General features: G+C 44.2%; 1 protein-coding gene across 2 annotated transcripts; it reads right to left on the bottom strand.

The window, feature by feature from the left end:
* Positions 1 to 3,029: 3,029 nt before the first annotated feature.
* LOC117412284 (cas scaffolding protein family member 4-like) lies at positions 3,030 to 22,568 on the bottom strand. Of its 2 annotated transcripts, none has more exons than XM_034020644.3 (7): positions 22,419 to 22,568; positions 8,960 to 9,397; positions 7,037 to 7,123; positions 6,436 to 6,555; positions 4,705 to 6,063; positions 4,216 to 4,299; positions 3,030 to 3,904 (listed from the first exon to the last, which is right to left on the bottom strand). In XM_034020644.3, the coding sequence occupies exons 1-7, from the start codon at positions 22,452 to 22,454 to the stop codon at positions 3,497 to 3,499; spliced, it is 2,532 nt and encodes an 843-aa protein (XP_033876535.2). In that variant the 5' UTR covers positions 22,455 to 22,568; the 3' UTR covers positions 3,030 to 3,496. The 2 variants fall into 2 exon arrangements, with proteins under 2 accessions (XP_033876535.2, XP_034763772.1); XM_034907881.2 differs by lacking the exon at positions 22,419 to 22,568 and adding an exon at positions 13,200 to 13,622.
* Between the last annotated feature and the right edge of the window lie 207 nt (positions 22,569 to 22,775).

Genomic DNA, 22,775 nt, shown 5'->3' with positions numbered 1-22,775 from the left:
ACTCCCCAGTAAAGAGGTTTTATAAGCTATTGCACCTGTCCATAAAGCCCCAGCTAAAACGGCTTGAAATGTCTCAATCAGTAAACTGGTCTTTCAGAAAAATGCAACCCCATTTGAAAGTGGTACACTGTAAAAGAATGCTAAAGTGTAGTAAACTATGTTTATGCCCAACGAATACATGATCAGTTTGTATAGTAAAAGCATATGCTACTAGGCAGAATATAGGGTGCTTATGCATTTAAAAGAATTACCATGGGAATATATGCATTTAAAAGAATGTGTTTGTTCATGGGAAAAGCCTCCTCACTCCTCACCCTCCTATCCCCCTTCCCCACCTCCTTTCACCTCCAGCTGTCTCCCCCACGTTCCAGTGCAGGACAGTAATGTGCAGCCTCTTGCTTCCCTGGTTCAGTGATTAGCCTGCTTTGTCTTTCTGTCTCCAGTAGTCTTTGTGTGCCAGCTCTGTAATTACAGCGTTTAAAAAAAACAATGGAGACACAGGAGGGACAGAAGGAGAGAAAGAGGAGAGGGAGTGGGGGAGTGGGGGAGGGAGGGAGGGAGGGAGGGGGGGTAATTCAGGTCATTAACTTTCACCAACCGGGGGCTGCCTTGAGCAGAGTGCAGTTATAAAGCGATCTTCATATTGTGTACAGGTGATCTACCGTGTGCTGTAATTAAGGACTTTACAAGCATGGGCACCCAGGAGATTACAACCAGGATTCAGTTTAATTCAGGCTTGCGTGTAAATGTATATATCAGAAGCACATGGTGATAGATGTCGAAATACTGGCTCCCTCAGACAGCGCCCTGGATTAACATGCTTTTAAACCAGCTTCCTGACAGCCCAGCAGGCTGATGCTCTCGTTAGCAGGAGAGAGGGGAGAGAGGGCCCTGCTGGGACGAGAAGGAGAAACCAGAGAGAGCGGAACAAAAACAGGGTCAGAGAGAGAAGGAGAGGACGTGGAGCGCCAGGCGCCATTTCCTTTGGACGTCTGCCTTTTTGAATAACGACGTTAAGATGCTTTGACATGGCAAATATGTAAAGTATAGTGGTCACTATGTGTGTGTGTGTGTGTGTGTGTGTGTGTGTGAGAGAGAGAGAGAGAGAGAGAGAGAGAGGGAAGGAGAGGGGGGGTGGGGGGGTTACAATGCTCCATTCTCTTTGTTCTGCCTAAGGAACTGAGCGTGCCCAGACTTGCCAGTGACCTCCTAGAGTGTACTGGGGCAGGAAGCAGGCTGTTGTTGCGCAAGCCTGCTACTCGCTTCCTCCAGAACGAGGTCCGGGTGAACCCAACATCCTCGCGCAGTCCCATCCCAGCCTGTCACTCTACCAGGACCCCAAATGCACCACCAGAATGAACAGGGTCTGAAGTAGTGCCCACCTTGCATACAGACAAGCAAAGCAGCTATCACTTCAATACTGGGAGGCACTGGTGTCTGTTAACTGCTGCTTCTCTGTAGCTGCTGCTCTGTGTTTCAGTTTTTCACATGAGCCGCCCTATACAGAGGCAGAAAAACAGACAGGCCATGCACATTGTAGAGACTGTCAATCAATAAGAATATGAGGAACTCTGTATGTTTCTTCAGTGACACAATCTTCTCGTTAACGTGCAGTATGGGATGTACGGTTTAACTTCATTCTGTTAGTCCACTGCTGCCCCCCAGTGGTCATTTATGAAACTGAAGGGCTGCTGTCTAATGTCTTTACACTATGCTGTTTCAGTTAACTTGAAAAAGAAATGATGGAAGATTGTGAATTCATAGATATAAGAATTATATATAAGTATTGTAAAAACAGTTATAAGGGACTAAATTCAACCAGTCCCATAGTTTTTCACATTTAGTAGAACATTGGTCTCTGATTTGCAGGGTAGTCGGTTAATGACTCAGTTTCAAAAATAATGTTTAATTTACAGTATAGACCTATAAGGTTTGGCTTTGAATTCAGTTCAAGTCACAAATGAAACTAAACTGAGATTCATGACTTATCCCAGGTCCCCCCTTTCTGTCATCTCCTCCTCCTCCCTCCACAGGGCAGGTCTTCTCCTTCTCCATCTGTGGAAACACAACCAACATTCAGGCGTCCGCATGCCTCAGCATTACCAGCAGCCACTCGGGCGCTGGTGACCAAAGCAGGACAATAACCGTGATCTATTGTGTGAGTCAAGTGAGCTCTATTAACGCTGTCCTCTTGTTTGTGCAGAAGTGGACCTGGAAGGAGACAGATTGAGAAAGGGGTCTCAAGATTCAGAGAAGCTGCCCATTTACAGGAAGGACAGCCGTTATGATCAAGGACTGATGGAGGACCGTGAAAAGACTTAAGATGGCTTAAAGTTGTAGTTTAAAGTCTGAAAAAATGTAAGTTATATATATAATGTTTGTGCGTTTGTATCTGTGTGCATGTGCTACAGCTGGTATTGTGTGTGTGTCTGTGTGCTGTATCGGTGTGTCTGTGCTGCAGTTGGTATTGTGTGTGTCTGTGCTGCAGTTGGTATTGTGTGTGTCTGTGCTGCAGTTGGTATTGTGTATATCTGTGCTGCAGTTGGCATTGTCTGTTGCCATGGAGCTTAAAATATCAACTGAACTTCCTGGTTAAATAAGGGTAAAAGCAAAAAATATATACTGGGCTGTACTACCCCCTGGCGGTGTAGAGTGGTATTGTGCTGAACTGTATGTTACACTATCACATGTTCTGTGTAGTATTCCGATCCTTTCTGTTCTCATTACTCCAGCCCCACTAAAGCACTCCATTCTCAGCTGTCCAGTGCTCTCTGCGCCTCAACAATGAGCACTGAAACACCACGAAAGAGTACCACAGAGACACGAGAGATCTAACCAAAGTACTTTTATTGAAAATAAAGCAATTAAGATCTTTAAAAAACAAAACCATCTGAATATAACCATCTGAATACAAATACAATGCCTTGGGACATCCAAATATATGTAAAAACAACTCTAATCATAATAACAACACAACAAAAAACAGAAATAAATAATGAAACAGAAGAAAATATAAACCATGGCATTGTAAAAAAAAAAAAAAGGGATCTGATTTTCTGTACAAAAGCAAACAAGTTGACCAGAGAGACTGTGGAAGAGACACACATTGGGTTCAGTTGAATTCACCAAGCACCTATCTGGACACCTGGAATATGAACAGTGGGATGATGCACTGAGGAAGTGTGCAACCTGTCAAAGCAAATGTGTAAAGGGTGACTGTAATCTGATGACTGGAGGATGCATCTCACCCGGTTTATACAACTTTACATGTACAAAATGTCAGGTCGTTTTCAAAGCATTTTGCTTCAGTGCAAAAGGGTTCTACAAAATCAGTATGGACATCAATTCATATACAGGATATTGCTTCATGCCGTTCACACAAAATAATGACGTGCATCATGCCTACAGTTCAAATCCTTATTATAACCCTCTGCAATTGTCCTGGAGCAAAAGTCTTTGAAACGGCCGTCCGCCCCCACCCCTCCCTGTGTGTATTTCAGAGGTCGATCAGCGTCCGAAAGTGCTGTGCTCTCCTTGCCAGCTCCTTGGCGAAGTCCTGTGCCTCCAGCAGCGCCTCGGTGTCAGGGAAGTGCACGGCTGCCTTCTTGGTTGTGACAGCGAGCTGCTTGAGGAGGGCGCACAGCAGGTTGCTCTTGCAGAGCAGGTCCAGGCTCTCCCCGCGGCTGTGCGCCTCTTTGCACAGGGTGTCCACCAGCTTCTGTCCCACCATGATCACCAGCTTGCTGTGGGGGATGAACTTTTCTGGGGGCTGGCCCTCCATGAGGCTGGTGATGAAGACCGCGATGGCTTTCTGCAGCGCCCCGAAGTACAGCTTGCAGTGCTGCTTGAGATTCACTCTCCGGTCCTCTCCCTTTACGGCTGAGGATGCAGCTTTCTCCTTAGCCTGCACACACACACACATACACGTTTATTATTAGACATGTGTAACACACTGCAGGGCGTTACCATCTCAACACATCACTTACTCTCGTTTTATTTCAGGTTTTATTGCAGGAAATATTGAAAATAGTTTTGGACGCATAATCATTTTTTTGCATTGCTTTATATGGGGGCATCCTCATATGAGGTCATCATGGATTTGCGTCTTCCGTGTGCCCCCACAGTGTGTGTTCCGGCAAAAAAAAACTCATTGAAAATAAACCCTAATGACATTGTTTAGACACTGGGTGGCACTGTGTGAATGGAGTGGCGTACCTGTTGTTCAGAGGTGTTTGTGCCTCTCCTCAGCGCCTTGCTGTCACCGGGACTCTTCTGCTGCTTCTCAAACTCCTCCTTCCTCTGAAACACAAACACAGTCACCCGTCAGACCTGAGATGAGGCAGCATCATACAGTACACAACTGGGCTTATTCTGCTTCAGGGAAGGGGCTCAGCCATCCTGGCCGGACCCCTTCACATTGTCATCACCACTGGTAGAAGTTAGACCCTGACGTTTCTTTAGAAGTTACAATTACAATGTTTGTTTAAATATTTTTTATTTAATTTCCTTTTTTCTTTCTTTTTTTTTTTTTTTTACAAAAAATATGGTCTGGATACCTGTTCGAATCCCTTCCCAACCAAAACCAAATGAAGAACATACATTATAAAATCTATTTCTTTGCTTCTATACTTTGAGAAAATGATCAATTATAATGTAATCAACAAGCAAGCAAGCAAGCAGCCTGCCTGTCAGTCAGTCAGTTACCTGTAGCTGGACGTAGTCACTGTCCTCCGAGGGGCTGTTGCCCTGGGAACCATTCTTCTTCCCTGCTCGAGACTCCTCCCCCTTTGTGCAGACCTGGGCGGGGGACGTCGGCCTGAAGAGCAGCTTGCTGTTGGCGTTGAGGATGGACACCAGGCGCTTGACGTCCTCGGGCACGGTGCGGGCCACCATCACGAAGCGGTCCAGGCTGTCCGGCGGTGGGGCCTGGCTGGGGTCCTGAGCCAGGGAGTCCAGCTTCCACCCGGCCTGGGCCAGCGCCGCCCCTGCCTCCCGCAGGATCACCCCCGAGTCCTCCACGATGGCCAGCTGCTTTTGGAGCCGTGCCTGGAGGTTGCAGTCTCGCAGGCGGCTTGCGTTTCCCCTCACATCCCCAGCGAAATCCAGGAAAGAGGCGAGCGAGCCGGCGATGGCCTCCACTGAGGAGTGGACCTCTTCCAGGTGACAGGTCAGATGCTCTCGGGCCCGCCATCGGCTGCTGACGAACACCATGAGCCGGGACACAGCCTGGCACACCCCCTCCTGCAGCAGAGACAGCCTCCGGACAGCCTCCTCCTGGCTGAGGGTCACCTCTCTGTGGGGCTTCGGGGCTGAGAGTGGCGGTGGAGGCAGGGGGTCGCAGGAGGAGCCGCTGGAAGAGCTGGAGGCTGTGCTGCTGTGCTGGCTGTCTGTGCCCTCCTCCATCTCCTCCTCCCTGCTCTCCAGGAGGCAGTCTCTGGGAGGAGGGATGTCGTAGATGGGGCATCGCCCTGGACCCCCTGCCAGGCTGTCCTCTCTCCCCAGGGAGCCCCGCGGCAGGTCGTACATACGGCAGGGAGCCCCCCTGTGCAGGACAGGGAAGGAGGAAGGGGCGATGCTAGCGGAGACGACTGCAGGGTTGCTGGCCCGTCTGTGGGATACTTGCTCCAGGGCAGAGGGAGGTACATCGTAGGGACACGGCTGTGGGGTGCTGTGCCGTTTCCCTGCAGGGGGGGTGTCGTACAGGTTTGTCCTGGGAGTTCTAGAGTCCACATTAGAAGAAGTTCCGCTGTCCTGGTGTGTGCTCCTCATCCTGGGGTCTGTGCTGGGTGTGGGGATGTCGTAGAGTAATGTCTGTGCCGTGCTGGGGGTTTGCTGCCTCCCAGACATGCCCCCCTTGGCAGGCATTGTCTCGTAGGAGCCTTGACCCAAGCCCTTCCAGCTCTGTTTCTCCGGGGAGACAGGAATGTCGTAGATCCATTCAGACTTGCGCGGGTTTGGCAGGGTGCTGTAACCCCCATTCAAATGCTTCTGTGCCTCCTCCATGGACGAGACGGGGATATCGTAACTGGAGTCCGTGCAAACCACAGGGGGGGCGGCATAAACCTTGGAGAGGAGGATATCACACTTAAAACTAGAGCCTCTATTGACAATGCACAAGCTGATTAAAAAAACCAAAACATGTATTGTGTATAACATGATGATAAAATAACGTAACATTTCGCCTTGATTACGAGATGCTTTCAATGTTTCTCTAAATTCAAATCTGTTTCACATTACAGTACTTGTTTTAAATACAGTAGTCTATGTTGCTTTGTGGCAAAAGCTTTTAGAAGCTAGAATTGCTCAGACTTAGACCCGAAACCTCAAAGGTCAATGACATCTCCACTACGCCACCCAGGCTTCACAGCAGGAGGGGCAGGTGCTGTTCAATCCTCCCCCACGATGAATGCTCCTGGCTTTGGGTTTGTTACTCACATTTCCCTGGCTGGTGATACTGGACTCTGCGCTCCCAGGAATCTCGTAGCACTGTTCCAGTTTCTCCCGCTCAGAGACAAACATGGAGTTCTTCTTGATGTTGGGCTGGAATGGTGAGACCTGGGGGGGGGGGGCAGTGTTTACTCATTCAGATCTACACATGGAACCATGACTCACTCTGCCCCATACTATTAATGGAGAGATGACATGCATCTCTGACATCTCACATTCAGTAAATGGAACCCCGCAGGTTCAGTTTCACACCACGGTTAATGAAAAGAGGAAGGAGGAAAGACATCCTTGACTTCAGAAGGGAACATGCGTTATTTAGAATACAAGCACAGTTGTAATAATTCAAACCAAGCTCCATTAAATGGGTCGTCTCTTACAATTAAGGAATCGAGAGGCCTATATTCTATAAAAGGAGAGCATTCCATGTTAAAGTTACAAAACGATCTAATTGCATTGCTTGTAGCTTCTAGTTTTGTGGAATGAACATATAATCCTGATTGAACATGCATGTTACTTGTGTTGTATTGTGTAATGCAGAAAGAAAGAACGGTGCAGACACACGTGATCCAAGAGTGGAAGGCTGACTGACCGTGGTGAGGGAGGCTCGCAGCTGCAGCGTGGGGACATCGTACACCTCTTTCTGGGACCCTGCCGAACCCCTGGAGAACTGAAGAGCCTGGAAAAGAAGAGAGAGCGCTCTGTCATCCGGGCCTATTCAGAACAATGAACACTGTGGTGTTTGGGTATTAACCCCCATCCGTTTTAGCACAGACAAAATCAAGGCGCTACATGAAACGTTTGTCTGCTTGACTTGTGGGATCTGGTGCAGAAAAAACAATGGGCTCTCCCTTTGAACATGGGTTACTAACTAAAGAATCACTGTGGATGGGTTATTATATTATTACCCTTTTACTAGCAAACAAAAATAAACAAACTAAAGCAAAGACAACAGAGAGAGGGAGAGCTGGGAGAGAGAGGGAGAAGGAGAGAAAGGAACACAGAAAGGGAAACAAGCCAATAAATAAAGGTCAGATTTATTTATTATTTAGAATTAGTTTCAGTGGGTTGCATCATTGATGACCTCTGCTAAAATGATTCATTCTCTAGTTATATGTAGAAAAATGGAGATGAATCTGGATGCTGCTGAATAATAACATGCTGTATGCCTGTATTTAAATTTCTATTGGATAATGATTACTTTACATAGTACTGCCAGATGCTTTTCCAGCAAAACTCCTTTGATTTTTACTAGGGCGAATATGGGCACATACGTCAGACTCAGAAGCACATTAAACGCATTATAAACAGCTTTGGAACCTATTGATGCAAAAATGGAGCAACTCACATAATCTGCATGAAAAGATACTGGCAGTAGTGTCAAAGCTGTGTGTTTTTTTCCCGTCATATCGATTGAGCTTGAGAATGAAGCAAAGCAGGTGTGTGTTTAATGTGAACCAAACCACGGCTCTAAATGAAGTGAGTAGCTGCTGTAAACAGGAAATGAGCTTCTTCTCTGTGCAGGATGAAGCAGACTGTGTTAATAGGGCTGCAGTGGACCCCTGTGGTGCCGAGACAGCGCTGGCCCTGTTTGCAGTTAGCGGTGTCTGATCCATGTCTTTAAACAGAGTTACAGCCTCGTAAAGACACAGCAGTACATGCCAGTCCCTCGGCGCCATCTGCAGACAGCAGGGATATCCCTGGGCTATAGCAGAGCAGCCACTCATACACCCTCTAATCACTGCTCAAACACTGTAATGAAATGCCTGCCTACCAGAGGATGACAGAAAAGCAATGTCCCCACCACCGTCTGTGGATGCTATTCATTTCAGTGAGCTGTCATGCACTGGTTTTCCAGCAGGTGGCATATGTGTATATATATTAACCAAGATGTTAACCAAGGAGGGAAGATCCCAGACCACTGAAAGCAGGGTCCCGGCTCCACTTCAATACAGATGTGGCCTTGCTAATCCCCTCACCCATGCACCACAAACATCACTGCATAGTTTGTATTACAGAATCTTGTAATAGATTACAAGTATTACAAGATTCTCTTCCATTCCATCAGCTTGGTTAAAGGGGTGCTATCCAGGGTTATACAAGATTTTAGCTTCCATCTCATTAGCACTAGTAGCAATATTACCACTGGTCCCCATTTCTGCTGTTGAATATCCTTTGCTTGTCTTTTGCACTTCAATTTGGAGTATGCAGATATTTCTAAGACAACGCTATAGGCAAAGTTGCTGCTGCTTCCTGGTACTTGATGTGTTGTAGTTCAAACTTACTCCAATAGTCTAGCCTTTATCAGCCCTGCAGGTACCAGGAGCAGAAGCTTATCCGTAGCGATACATATTAAATATTTAACATGAAAAACACAAGTGGTGAACCAAACCATTTTCAGGACAGTAAAAGGAGGACCAGCAATAAAAACATAATAAGAGGAAAGAAAGTGGATTTTAAGCCTTGGTTAGCACTCCTTTAAGAGAATCAGTCACACACTCCTGAGTTGCCTTACCATGCTGGAGGGCTCCCTGAGGGAGGGAGAGGGGTGTCTGAGGGCCGGCTGGGCCAGGGAAGGCACCTTGTAGACGGGTTTCATGTCCTCGTAGGCGGGCCCTGCAGGCCGGGACACAGACGGAATCTGGTAGATGTTTTGCTGGTTGCTCCTGGAGGAGGACTCCAGCGCAGGGAAGGATGAGGGGTTCTCCGTGGTGCAGAAGCTCAGGCACCCCACCTCGGGGGCCCGCGAGGACAGGGTGTCCAGCTGTGAGGAGGAGAGCAGGTGCAGCCGGTTGGCTGGTGCTAGCCCCTGCCGTCCGTAGAGGGAGCACCTCCACCAGCCCTCGCTGCCCGCCACATTCTGCTCGATCACCGTCAGGATGTCCCCCTTGCGGAAGGCCAGCTCATCAGAACACTCTGCCTTGTTGTCATACAGGGCCTTGGCCAGAAGGTTCTAGAGTGGAAGAACAAGGTGGAATTTTAGGAGGATTCCAACAGTGTGCATGAGCTAATGAACAACCTAACTGAGTGAGCACTGAAATCACACGCCGGTCCGGGATCCTAATTAGGATTTTTAAATTCTACTTCCATAAAGAACCTCCACTCCTCTGAGGAAGTAGGGGGTGTTTTGACCACAAGTTTAACTAGACACTCCCCACGATTTCAACATCCCCGCTGTTGATCGTTGGAGCATATTGCAATATGAGCATTAGTAATCACAATGTTAGATATATTGCATGTTTGGGTGTATTTGTCTCTATGCTATAGATGCAAGACAATATGAGTGAATTCTTCAATATTCCATTCAAAAGCATTTGTGAATGCCTGCCTTTTATGAGTGAGGCTGATTAAAAGTGGGACCCAGAAGTTCCCCCAAATATCTCCCTTGCAATTTGTGTGTGTGAGTTACTACAGGGTAACCCAGGTCCTCACACGCCCCTTCTTCAGAAACAGCGTAGATAGGGCATGAAGGGGAACCGCTGGGCTGGTGTGTGACAGAATGCTTAACCTGGAAGGCTGAAGATATTTCCAATGGGAAGCTCTGTGAGTGTACAAAGGGTGTTGATCAAGCAGGCCCCCAGTGATTTCCATTTCCAGCTACGATCTCTAAAGCAGGTCACTGTAGCAATTAAGCACTGCATTATCAATAAGAAGGCAATCGGTCGCTTGGTAGGGAGTTTAAAAGTGTATCTTGCAGGTCAAACACACCACTACATTTCTGAATAGATTTCATCAATAGAAATAAAATAGTTTTCATGCGGTTAAAAAATATTAGTAAACAACAAAGTTATGATGGATTTTGTGTGGTGTATGGTCACACCCTCTCAAAAATCGTGCTGGCCGGAATAAAACCGGAAGTTACGTACGAAAAGGTAAACACGCATGGCGACTGCCGCTGAAAACATAGACGATGAAGTCGAAGACCCAATTAATTTTAGGGAACAGGGGCCACAACCCTACATTTGTTAACTGAGACAGAGATCGGATAGTTGTTTGTAATCCAGACATACAGATTTACATTCCAATATGGTAATGGCATGACAACTGTTTACATGTCTTGTATCCTGATGATGCACACACAATAATGAAAGTCTCTCTATAATTTTAAAAGGGAGTGCTGATATTATGACTGTAAGTTGTAATGTAACTGAAATACTTACTTACTCGTTAGGTAAGCAAGGAAATTAAGAAACAGATAACCCACAGTGCACAAAACGATTTCCTCCGAGTGGTGGTTAAAAGCAGTTGTGTTGTCCCTGCCTGTGTTGTTTTAGGTGACATGAATTTTTCAGCAGCAGGATAATTGCTGGATGAATCAGCTTTTCTGATAACCATGATCTTAAAAATTGCATCATAACTTCTTCACAATCCCTTTGATACTTGACCGCTTTTGAATCTAATCTTTTCCACATGGTCACTGCAGCTAGTTTTATCCATTTTCATTGCTGTATACAGTACTCAATACGCACTTTCACAACAGCCTTGACTTGACAAGGCGAATTGTGTTTTTCCAATCTTATTTTCATTAAAAAAAGCCTTGCCTTATATTTGGGCTAATATGGGTATAGATATATATATATACCGGTGTGCGTGTGTGTTCATGGTGGTTTCCTATAAAACCTCAATGATATATTTATTTATTTAAAAAAAAAAAAAAAAAAAAAAACACACATCTGATGTCTGACTTCAGCCTGCCTGGCTCACTGCTTGCTGCTAAATCCCATACTATATTCAAGTAAGTCATCCTCCAGATAATCACTGTCGAGAAAAATGAGTTTGGCTTTACAGTGCTTATTAACAGATGAGTATGAGGGGGGGGAGCTTCATTGGTTAAAAAAACAAAAAACGAGTTCCATGTGGTTTGACTGAAGCCAGCTAGAGCTGGGGTTGAGACTTCTGAGTTACTGACATTCTTTTCTCACGGCTACAGAAAACATGCCGAGCTCCGGTTCGGCTCATTAGCATATGCAAATCAAGGTCCTATGCAAACCAGGCAGCGTCCTGATCGTCTGCAAGGGCCTCCACTTGAGCTGTGCAAGGTGTTGAACTGTTCTGGGTGGTCACATGATCACTGCTCATTGACCACCGACTCCAATTATTCATGGAAGTTGTGTTAAGGGTTGAGGTGGGGTGGGGGTGGAGATAGATCTGCTCCCTGGAACAGCCCATGCATTTTGAGACACATCAGTCCTGGATACAAAAAACATCAGCCATATATGATTCATCATAACAATAAGTCATTTGAGATGCACTTTTATATCTAAATATGTCAGCGATTCCAATTGCAAAATGTATTAAATCAGTCACTCAAGGGACTCATCACATTTACACAGTGTTTGCTGCACATTACAGGTGTCTTTTTAATTTTTTAAAAAATGCATCTATAAAAACAAATACAAAACGAATCATTTCACAGAACAGCTAAGAGAAATACATTTCCCTTTTCGAAGCAGATATGAGAAAATAAAAAAATAAAAAATAGCCTGGCACAGATACACACAGACTCATGCATGTCACAAACAGACATCCGATACCCGTGACTCGAGGAGTGCCACACATGTCTCTGTGTTTGTGTGAGCTTTCTATCAGGCTTCTCTTTGAAAGTCAAGCCCTGTGTGAACGCTCCGTGCATTCACCCACACAGACACTCACGTCCTTGAGCTAGACTAATAATATCAAAGCCCTGTTAAACGTGGGTGGTACGGGGATGGCTGCTATAACTGGAATGCTGCTTACTAAAAACAAAACAAAAAAACAAAAGCAGTTCATGAAAAAGTGCCCCCACCCTCAGTGTGTTTGTAACCCTTCACAGAGCAAGCAGTGTTTGAAAGGGGTTAAAACACTACAACCCCATTACATTGCAGTCTTACAGACATGGTGTACAGAGTTCACACTATAACCCAGCAATTCTATTTAGGAGAATGTATAATAATAATAATAATAATAATAATAATAATAATAATAATAATAATAATAATAATAATAATAATAACCAGTCTTCAGAAAGGCTAAAATGAAAAGATCAGTTCTAAATTCCATGCCAGTGTGCCCCAAACACTGTCCCTTTAAACGTGATAAACAACACTGGACAGCTGGCGGCCGCACCACGCACTCACAACTCTTGTTGGCAGCATGCGAGTTCCATTACAAACCCTGACAGGAAATGCCATTGCCCCAACCTTCACTGAAACGCAGCCACAGACGGCATGGTTTCAGGTTTGCAAGTGGTGTGAAAGTGGGCACAGTTTACTTTGGCAATTGTCCTTGAAAAACATGAAACACTTTTGTGACAGATTTTGTGCAGTCACTAAAGATTAGTAAATCAAGCCCACTTCCTTTTTGTAAGAGGCATACATGATCATGATGACATTCTTCAGTTAATGCAATTCCTGTTTTCACAGAAAAAGCAAAAGAACATAATGAACTAACTGATGAATACAAACCCTACATCCAACACCTCCATTCACAAAGTGGAGCAATAATACCCTTGATATTGGTGAAAGCCACAACTTTTCATCTCCACTTTCTGGATGGTTAATTAAATAAACATTTGAATAATTGATTAAAGGACCACCCCCCATTATCCCCTCCCCACCCCACCCCCTACCCCCCACCCCCCAGACCCCTCACCCCTCACCCCTCACCCCTCACCCCCTCTCCCCTCTCCCCTCTCCCCTCTCCCCACAACCCATACAAACAACAACCCAAACTCCACACCAGCTCACACACTAAAAAGCATGAACGCATTCCCGTACCTTGATCCTCTTGGTAAAGAAAGTCTCGAATAAGGTTTCCCATGCAATGGGTTTGAACATGACTGCTGGGTGACTCCCAGCCTGTGCTCCAGGCTCCTCGGACAATCCCCTAACATCAGTGTGGGAGAGGCAGGCTGCTGTCCCCCTCTCCGTGGCTCTCTGGCTCTCCTCAGCTGTTCTGGTGTTTAATGGAACGTGCTGCGTGAGCAGCCCGTGCTGTCCCAGCTGATAACCCCGAGCTGCTGGCCCTGCCTTACATGGCGCGGGCAGTCCTCCTGAACAAAGAGCCCCTTTCACACAGCGGCCTCTCTTCCCCCCTGCACCTGTCCACACTCGGCTAAATCAGGGACAGCACACTGTCAGCAGCAGGCCCGCAATCCTTTCCAATCCCTTCTATGAAGTCCGCTGCACTCCAACATTCCCCAATTCCAGATAAACAACCGACTTCAGAGCTTCCCCCTCGTCTGCACCCGACTCCAGGCTGACCAATGTCAGGAGTAGCTGCCGGACCCTGCGTGACCCTGCGTGACCCTGCATGACCCTGCATGACCCTCTGCTCCACCAATAGAGCTCTTGCTTGGTTTGCAGGTTCACATCTCCTTTTCTGTTTTGTTTCCCAAAGTTAGAACAGATTCACAAAAAACTATGGAGTGAACATGGTTAGCCTTTCCAGTCCAGGTCTTTGCTCCAGCCCTGTTACATGTTGTTTAAATGAACCGATTCAAGCTCCTTCCTGTAATCTATTCTACCTGTAAAACCTGGTGTGGAGTAGCCCTCCAGGAGCGGAATTGTTCACCACCTGTTCTACACAGCATGTCTGACTAGGCAGAGCACACTCCTTGTGTAACTGGCTGCTGCTTTCCTAATTGAACACACTGCCCGGTTCTATTGAACACATCCATGGCTGTTCTTGGAGTGTAGCCACAGTCAGCCATTTCAAAACCTTATCTGAAAAACAAACATCAGTGCAATAAAAACACATCTTTGGTAACCATCGTCTTTGATTTTTTTTAAAGTTCCTGTTACGTTGGCAGACATCTAAGCCAAGGTCATTCCGACAGCAACTTGAACCTAGCTTTAGAAGCATCACAAATTCAAGGTGTCTACAGGACTTGGCAACACATTCAAGATCTATTGAATAGAACCCACTGTTTAAAAGAAAGTACATTTAGAACAAGTGAACTGTTCAGCCTGTCTCATAGGCTGTCCATCGTATTTCCACTTTGGGCGACAGAGCTGATCACAGCTAGTGATTGGTGGTCCTCTTGCCCACCCAAAGTGCTTTGAAGATGACAGTCTTATACCATAAGCAGGTCCTCTGTAGTTCCTCTTAAGTCACTCCCATGCACACTGGAGTAAAAATCTTTTCTCTTTTATTCTAGAATAATCTTTTATTCTAATTGTTTTTACAACTGTCTTTCTTAGAAATAGCCTGCATTTCCTTTTCTTTTTGTGGAAGCCCAATGTTTCTTTTCTTGCAAAGAATTCACAAATCTGACTGACGTTTCAAAGGCAGCTCAGCGTAACACCAAACAGCTTTCACATGTTAAAGCTGCATTTAGGTGGGTACTGTGCAGTAACAGGATATTTTTTATTGTATTGGCTGACGGCAGCTCCTGCAGTCCCGCAGACAGAAGGCAGGTTGTTTGGTCCGAGTGTATATTTTGGTGTTGGAGATGGGTCGGTAGGAGTGGGGGTGGGGTTAGGGGGCTGAGAGAGCTCTGGAATTCCAGCACATGTCTGCTTGTGTAGCAAGGCCAGCCAGCCAGGCAGCTGGTTCATCCAACAGCTGCCCCGCCCCCCTCATCTCTCTCTGTCTCACAACACAGCACTCCTGAAAATTCCAGAACTCTTATTGACGGCAACCGTTACTAGAGAGTGTTCATTTATTGGTTTATTATTGGCTGTATTACCCAGCTGCTTTATTAGAACTCAGCACAGGAACACAGTGCATGAATACATAGACACCAGTGTAGAATTTTACACTAAGCAGGCTACATCTTTTTTAACTAGGATTACCGTCCCATGGTGGCTCATTGAGGACATGGGGGAAAAAATTTTAATAAAAATTTGTTCTGTCTAGATCCTTAAATAATTAATCTCGCCGTATGTTAACATATGCCGAAAAGAGATGTTGAGAAGCGCCCCAGGTTTCTGTATTGAACTGATAAAAGGCCATTGAGAAAAACATTATATCAGCTGTATTGTTACACAAGTGAGTACAGGAATGCTTTGACGTTTCAGGCAAAGTAAGTTATTTTTCAATATGTGGGGCTAAGCGTTCTTAAAGCACTGATGGGACTTTAAAGCCCCATTTACCTAAATATACGTGAAAAAAAAGGTTTTGTCCTGTTCTCATGTATACTCAATCATTTTTTAATAATATAACTCAATTTCTGATTCTTCAGCGCGACAAAAAGAATTCAGGACTGAAAGGGTTAATGAGCCACGGTATAATCCAGCGCCACCCTGAGCTTCAAACCCCGACCGGACCGCAGCTGGGATTCCTAACAGGAAACACCTCTGACTTGTATCGAGGTATTCAGTCCTTTCTGACACTGATCAGAAGACTGGAGTGCCGGTAGCAACTGGGACAGGTCCCAGGGAACGAAACCTGCATCGCTGAACCTTCAACCTGCAGACTGACAAACAAGTGACAGGACAGAAAGAGACAGAGAGCAACATAGAATCTGCTTCACAGGGATGAAATGAACCCTTCACCTCCGGGCAGCACACTTTCAACTTCAGGTCACATTGCACTGGTTACAATTCACTTCAAAAGCACATTCAGAGAATTCAAAGAATTCCGGGAACAATTCATTAGTTACCCTTCATTTGCAAAGATTTGTTATTTAAAAACACAAACTTTTGGTACACAACAGACTGCGACAGTAAGCAACATGGACCTATCCATAAAGCTTTATTTAGTTATTTTTAAATGCGGGGCCAAAGTAATGAGAGAAACCACACCACTCCCTCTATCAAGTGGAACTAGATTTGAAAGGGAGGTTTTAAAAATATTCAGCTTGCATATTGACCTAATAATAGGTCCCCACTCTTGTTTTAGGCTTATGTGTCATACTAATCAAATTGTGTGGTTCTGGTGTGAAGTACCTTTGTTTTTTTGTCTATAATCATTGTTCTTAACATGTCTATCAACTACAGTCATTCCTTTTAATATCGCTTTGAATGGACTGAGCCAAAGTGATAGTGAGTCGAGGTGGAATAAACATTGAAACGCAGAACAAGTGTTGATACAACAGATCAGCCTGTTTTCTGTGTAGCTCCAAATATAACGCGTGGTATTGCATTGATCGCAATAGCGACTGTTAATAAAAAACGGATTTTCAATGTTCAAAGATACTTTACATGCTCAGCACATCGCAATCATTAAAAACATGAAATGTCTATAAGCACACACACTGCAGTGTTCTGTATGCTACATTGTGCTGCAATACTGCTCAGCAACTTACTTACATAGAAACCTTCTTATCAAATCATTGTAATCAATATACAGAAACCCTAATAATCCAGATGCAAACGTGCATGAAATCAGCCCTATAATCGAAAGGTGTAGACACACATCTCAAATACAGTGTAACTAATACAAATGACTTCTTTTCTGTCCTACACTAATGTACTCTTCCACTGCTGTCTGTGCCTCCGCGCCGCTGATATAGGCTTTCAGTGTAGTAATACAGTGCCTTGCGAAAGTATTCGGCCCCCTTGAACTTTGCGACCTTTTGCCACATTTCAGGCTTCAAACATAAAGATATGAAACTGTAATTTTTTGTGAAGAATCAACAACAAGTGGGACACAATCATGAAGTGGAACGAAATTTATTGGATATTTCAAACTTTTTTAACAAATAAAAAACTGAAAAATTGGGCGTGCAAAATTATTCAGCCCCCTTAAGTTAATACTTTGTAGCGCCACCTTTTGCTGCGATTACAGCTGTAAGTCGCTTGGGGTATGTCTCTATCAGTTTTGCACATCGAGAGACTGAAATTTTTGCCCATTCCTCCTTGCAAAACAGCTCGAGCTCAGTGAGGTTGGATGGAGAGCATTTGTGAACAGCAGTTTTCAGTTCTTTCCACAGATTCTCGATTGGATTCAGGTCTGGACTTTGACTTGGCCATTCTAACACCTGGATATGTTTATTTGTGAACCATTCCATTGTAGATTTTGCTTTATGTTTTGGATCATTGTCTTGTTGGAAGACAAATCTCCGTCCCAGTCTCAGGTCTTTTGCAGACTCCATCAGGTTTTCTTCCAGAATGGTCCTGTATTTGGCTCCATCCATCTTCCCATCAATTTTAACCATCTTCCCTGTCCCTGCTGAAGAAAAGCAGGCCCAAACCATGATGCTGCCACCACCATGTTTGACAGTGGGGATGGTGTGTTCAGGGTGATGAGCTGTGTTGCTTTTACGCCAAACATAACGTTTTGCATTGTTGCCAAAAAGTTCGATTTTGGTTTCATCTGACCAGAGCACCTTCTTCCACATGTTTGGTGTGTCTCCCAGGTGGCTTGTGGCAAACTGTAAACAACACTTTTTATGGATATCTTTAAGAAATGGCTTTCTTCTTGCCACTCTTCCATAAAGGCCAGATTTGTGCAGTATACGACTGATTGTTGTCCTATGGACAGAGTCTCCCACCTCAGCTGTAGATCTCTGCAGTTCATCCAGAGTGATCATGGGCCTCTTGGCTGCATCTCTGATCAGTCTTCTCCTTGTATGAGCTGAAAGTTTAGAGGGACGGCCAGGTCTTGGTAGATTTGCAGTGGTCTGATACTCCTTCCATTTCAATATTATCGCTTGCACAGTGCTCCTTGGGATGTTTAAAGCTTGGGAAATCTTTTTGTATCCAAATCCGGCTTTAAACTTCTCCACAACAGTATCTCGGACCTGCCTGGTGTGTTCCTTGTTCTTCATGATGCTCTCTGCGCTTTAAACGGACCTCTGAGACTATCACAGTGCAGGTGCATTTATACGGAGACTTAATTACACACATGTGGATTCTATTTATCATCATTAGTCATTTAGGTCAACATTGGATCATTCAGAGATCCTCACTGAACTTCTGGAGAGAGTTTGCTGCACTGAAAGTAAAGGGGCTGAATAATTTTGCACGCCCAATTTTTCAGTTTTTTATTTGTTAAAAAAGTTTGAAATATCCAATAAATTTCGTTCCACTTCATGATTGTGTCCCACTTGTTGTTGATTCTTCACAAAAAATTACAGTTTCATATCTTTATGTTTGAAGCCTGAAATGTGGCAAAAGGTCGCAAAGTTCAAGGGGGCCGAATACTTTCGCAAGGCACTGTATCTAAGGAAATAAACACCAGCGATACATTTACAAGGATTATTGCTGCCTGATATGATATATTATCGTATTACATAAATAAAAATATAAAATAAGAAACATACTCAGTTGGTGCAGAATCCGTCAAAATAGTTCATCTTGGAAACTGACATAAAGAAAGACAAATAAATGATAATAATCCAGGATGAAACTTTAAGCAAACTGCCCTGAACTCCACCCACGGGTTTCTTGATCGTTTTTTTATTAGACTTTGTTGCTGCCTGCAATAGCAAACAGAGGGCAAAATATTTAAGAAAAAAAAAAAAAAAAAAAGCATTTTAAAAATGCATGAAGCAAACACGTTCCCCACGCTATGCTGAAGGGAACCAAGTGGCGTGTATCTTCACGGGGGAGACATGGCCCTTTAGAAAACGGGATGCAAAGTTTATTATAACTGCATAAAATGAATGTTTGCAGTTTGTGCTTTATCTGCTTTCTTTTTAAAGACGTGTGATAGACATCAAAGCTGAACTGTTTGTACACTTCCTCTAGATTAGATCGGCAGCAGCAACACCAGGACCTCTGTTCACAGGTTGCCTTTTTTAAAAACAGTTCAATAAATATCGATGTGGTCTGTAAATAACTCAAGAGATCACTACCACCGTGATGTTGCAGTTTTCCTATGCTTTTCCCATATTTATACCATGCATTTCCCTTAGTTTACTATGGTTTGCAATGTTTTTTTAAATGTGCTTTACAAATGCCTCTCTGTGCTTTACAATGCACTATTGCACTTTGCTGTGCTTTCCCTATGGGGCACTTTTCTCAAGCCAATGCTTCCAATGCAAGCTTCCAGGACAGCATGCACTGTTGAAGTGGTTGCTTCTAGAGCAGATGTTTTACAGGTTTTGGTTTCTGTGGTCGTATGTGTAGAACACCATCCTCAGATCAACTACCCAATCATCCAATCTCTGCTGTGCTGTTTCTGCTCAGCGCCATTGCATTCTGCACAGTGATCATTATGCATGGCACACGGTGCTTTTACAATGCATTGTCCTACACTATTTAAAGGTTAACTTTTATTACCAATAAGTTAAAAAAAAAGATAAAGACAATTGCTTTTTTTTGTTGCTCCATTCAAGCACATATCGCATCCAATGCAGGTATTGCAAATAAGATTGAAATAAGACTCACACTGCATAGCAGTTTGATCCATTCCTGGTTTTAATATGCGTTTAATAAGACACACCTGATCTTGTTACCTAAACACTGCAGCTAATCAATCTTGTATTAAAACCTGGAACGGGTGAAACTGTTATGCAATAGGAGTCTTATTTCCATCCCTGTATTCTGAACTGTAATAAAATTTTTAAAAAATCAACAATTCCAATTCCAATTCCAATTCCAATTCCAATTCTAATTCTAATTCTAATTCCAATCATGACCAAATTGTCATGGATGAAGAGAAGATTCCTTTCTTGTGTGTTTGGATGTTTTGCATCACAGGTTTGGGAGAGGAACAGGCTTTTCAATGCTGAGTAAGAGAGCAGTCAGCTGCTCAGTGTGCTGTGATGAAGGGGCGAGCTGGGAATGCTAGGCATGGGTTCTCAGAAGAGGAGGTGAATAAAAAGAGACATTTCCATTAGGAATTACACCCCCTTCGGTCACAAGTTTTTAGTTCCATTTTTACAGATATGAAAACAGCTTGTGTAAACTCTCTGGAGTTTGAAAAGTTGCCTTGCCATAACTTAAAAATAATAATGAAATGGTGCATTATAAAATAGATACATAGACAGGAAACTTCTATGAATTTATATTATTATATTATAGTACAGCATCTACCGAATGTAACATAAAGGATTTAGGGGTGTTAATCAGCATTTTGCAGGTCAAATAAAGTGCTTTTGCAAACAAAATGTGCCATAAACGGTGGTGTGGTAAGACAAGTACCTGCAGACGTGTTGGTATTGTAATTATCAATGATGACTGGAAGTAATATTTCTTGATATTACTATTCTTAAATGGATCTCGGAGGTATGAGTTTCAATTATTGTTAGAATAATAATCGCATTTATTGCAATGTGTACTGTTATAGCACATACATTTGATGTGATTTTCAGAGGATGACATCACAAGGGATTGATATAGTGTAATGAATACTAATTGTTAAATTCCTTAATAATTTGAATATAAAGTGTAGCTGCCTAGCCTCCCTACATGACCCAGTATAGAAAGCCTAGATGCCTGCAAAGCAAATATAACCCTAGAAACGCTTCCTTACTGCCGAGACTCTTCCTACAGCAGCCCAACCAGCTGGCAGCCTCGTTACATTGAACTCCAGTGATATCATAACTGCACATCGCGCTAATCCAGCTGGTACTGAGATAACCATCAAAGCAGGGAAATACAGTCAGTGCCGTCATTAAAAAAGAGAAGAAGTGTGCTACACCATCCTCACTTCAAGCTGCAATATCGTCAGGAAATCATTCAGAACACAAAACAAAAACACACAGGACTGAACGTGAAACACACAGGACTGAATGTGAAACACACAGGACTGAACGTGAAACACACAGGACTGAACGTGAAACACACAGGACTGAGGACTGAACATGAAACACACAGGACTGAACATGAAACACACAGGACTGAACGTGAAACACACAGGACTGAACGTGAAACACACAGGACTGAACGTGAAACACACAGGACTGAACGTGAAACACACAGGACTGAACGTGAAACACACAGGACTGAGGACTGAACATGAAACACACAGGACTGAACGTGAAACACACAGGACTGAACGTGAAACACACAGGACTGAACGTGAAACACACAGGACTGAACGTGAAACACACAGGACTGAGGACTGAACATGAAACACACAGGACTGAACGTGAAACACACAGGACTGAACGTGAAACACACAGGACTGAGGACTGAACATGAAACACACAGGACTGAACGTGAAACACACAGGACTGAACATGAAACACACAGGACTGAACGTGAAACACACAGGACTGAACGTGAAACACACAGGACTGAACATGAAACACACAGGACTGAACGTGAAACACACAGGACTGAACGTGAAACACACAGGACTGAGGACTGAACATGAAACACACAGGACTGAACGTGAAACACACAGGACTGAACGTGCCCCAAATTGGATAGTAAACCAACTCTGGATAAAACTCTGCATTTATACAACGTTGTAAAGAATGTGTTGTTTGTTTGGTCCAAAAGTTAGGGTTTTTGTCCACCGTGCATAAGGAGGTTAGTATCTCATTCAGTCTGTAATGCCTTGTTCGTCTGCAGGCAGAGTGTTCAGTCCTCAGCTCTCCAGCACCAATATCACTCCTGTTGCATTGCACAGCACTGAACACTGTCACTGTAGCACCCCATCCTCAAAGCCTCATGAGCATAAATGATCACCAGTGTAACACCCATTTCTCAGCCTCCCAGTGGTGCATGGTCTGCACATCTGCAATCCCTCTAAAACTCATCCCTCTTAGCTGTATGAAAGATCAGACCCCCCATTCTCAGCTCATCACCAATGCTGGACATTAATGAATATTAGAGTGTCCGTTTCTGCTCTGTAGCTATCGCAAGTTCCATATTAAATTGGCAGAGGGGAGTGTGTGTTAGGATCCTTTATGCTGTATCCCACTCAGTCCATCAATAAAGGACTTCATCTCCCAATCAGACATCTTCCAGTATCAATGCACTCACAAGAAGTCTTCAGGACACAGCTGTCTTTTACAAAAGTTTGCCATGCTAAATCCATTTGCACAGCAGTACTGCAGTTAGTCATGGTTTTCCTGTGCTTATTAATTCGGAATGTCAGACAAAAAAAGAGACCTACATAACACCCCCCTATCCCCATTTTAAAGCCTCACTCACCTCCATGTCTTCCACTTCAGGTTTGTTTACATACATCCAACAGTTTTCCTTTATCAAGCGCTCAGCGGTCGCCTGCAAACCCTCAGCATTCTCTTAAATGGCTTGCGGTAACAGAACAATGTTATCACAGAGCAGTCCTCCCTGTCTCTCTCTCTCCTTCAAAACTTACACTGAGGTCTCACAGTTTACAACCAGCCTGCTGAATAAGGAATAAGAAATGAGCTCCTGCGCTTTTCTGATTGGCTGCCAATTGTGCCCATGCACATTTCCACATCTGTAAACCCGCCCCCTACACTCCCACACACTGGGCTGTGTACTATAGCTGATATACAATACCACAAACCGCTGACAAGCAGG

Source organism: Acipenser ruthenus, chromosome 29 (genome assembly GCF_902713425.1).
Source record: "Acipenser ruthenus chromosome 29, fAciRut3.2 maternal haplotype, whole genome shotgun sequence".
NCBI lineage: Eukaryota > Metazoa > Chordata > Actinopteri > Acipenseriformes > Acipenseridae > Acipenser > Acipenser ruthenus.
This window is presented reverse-complemented; position numbering and strand designations above follow the sequence as displayed.

What these genes read in the sequence shown, in the direction of transcription:
- LOC117412284 (XM_034907881.2), bottom strand. Translation starts at nt 13,259, where the DNA reads ATGTTCAAACCCATTGCATGGGAAACCTTATTCGAGACTTTCTTTACC. An exon ending in TCTTTACCAAGAGGATCAAG is followed by an intron (nt 9,398 to 13,199) that starts GTACGGGAATGC and finishes CTTCCACTCTAG; the next exon opens with AACCTTCTGGCCAAGGCCCT. An exon ending in TCAGGGAGCCCTCCAGCATG is followed by an intron (nt 7,124 to 8,959) that starts GTAAGGCAACTC and finishes CTTCTTTTCCAG; the next exon opens with GCTCTTCAGTTCTCCAGGGG.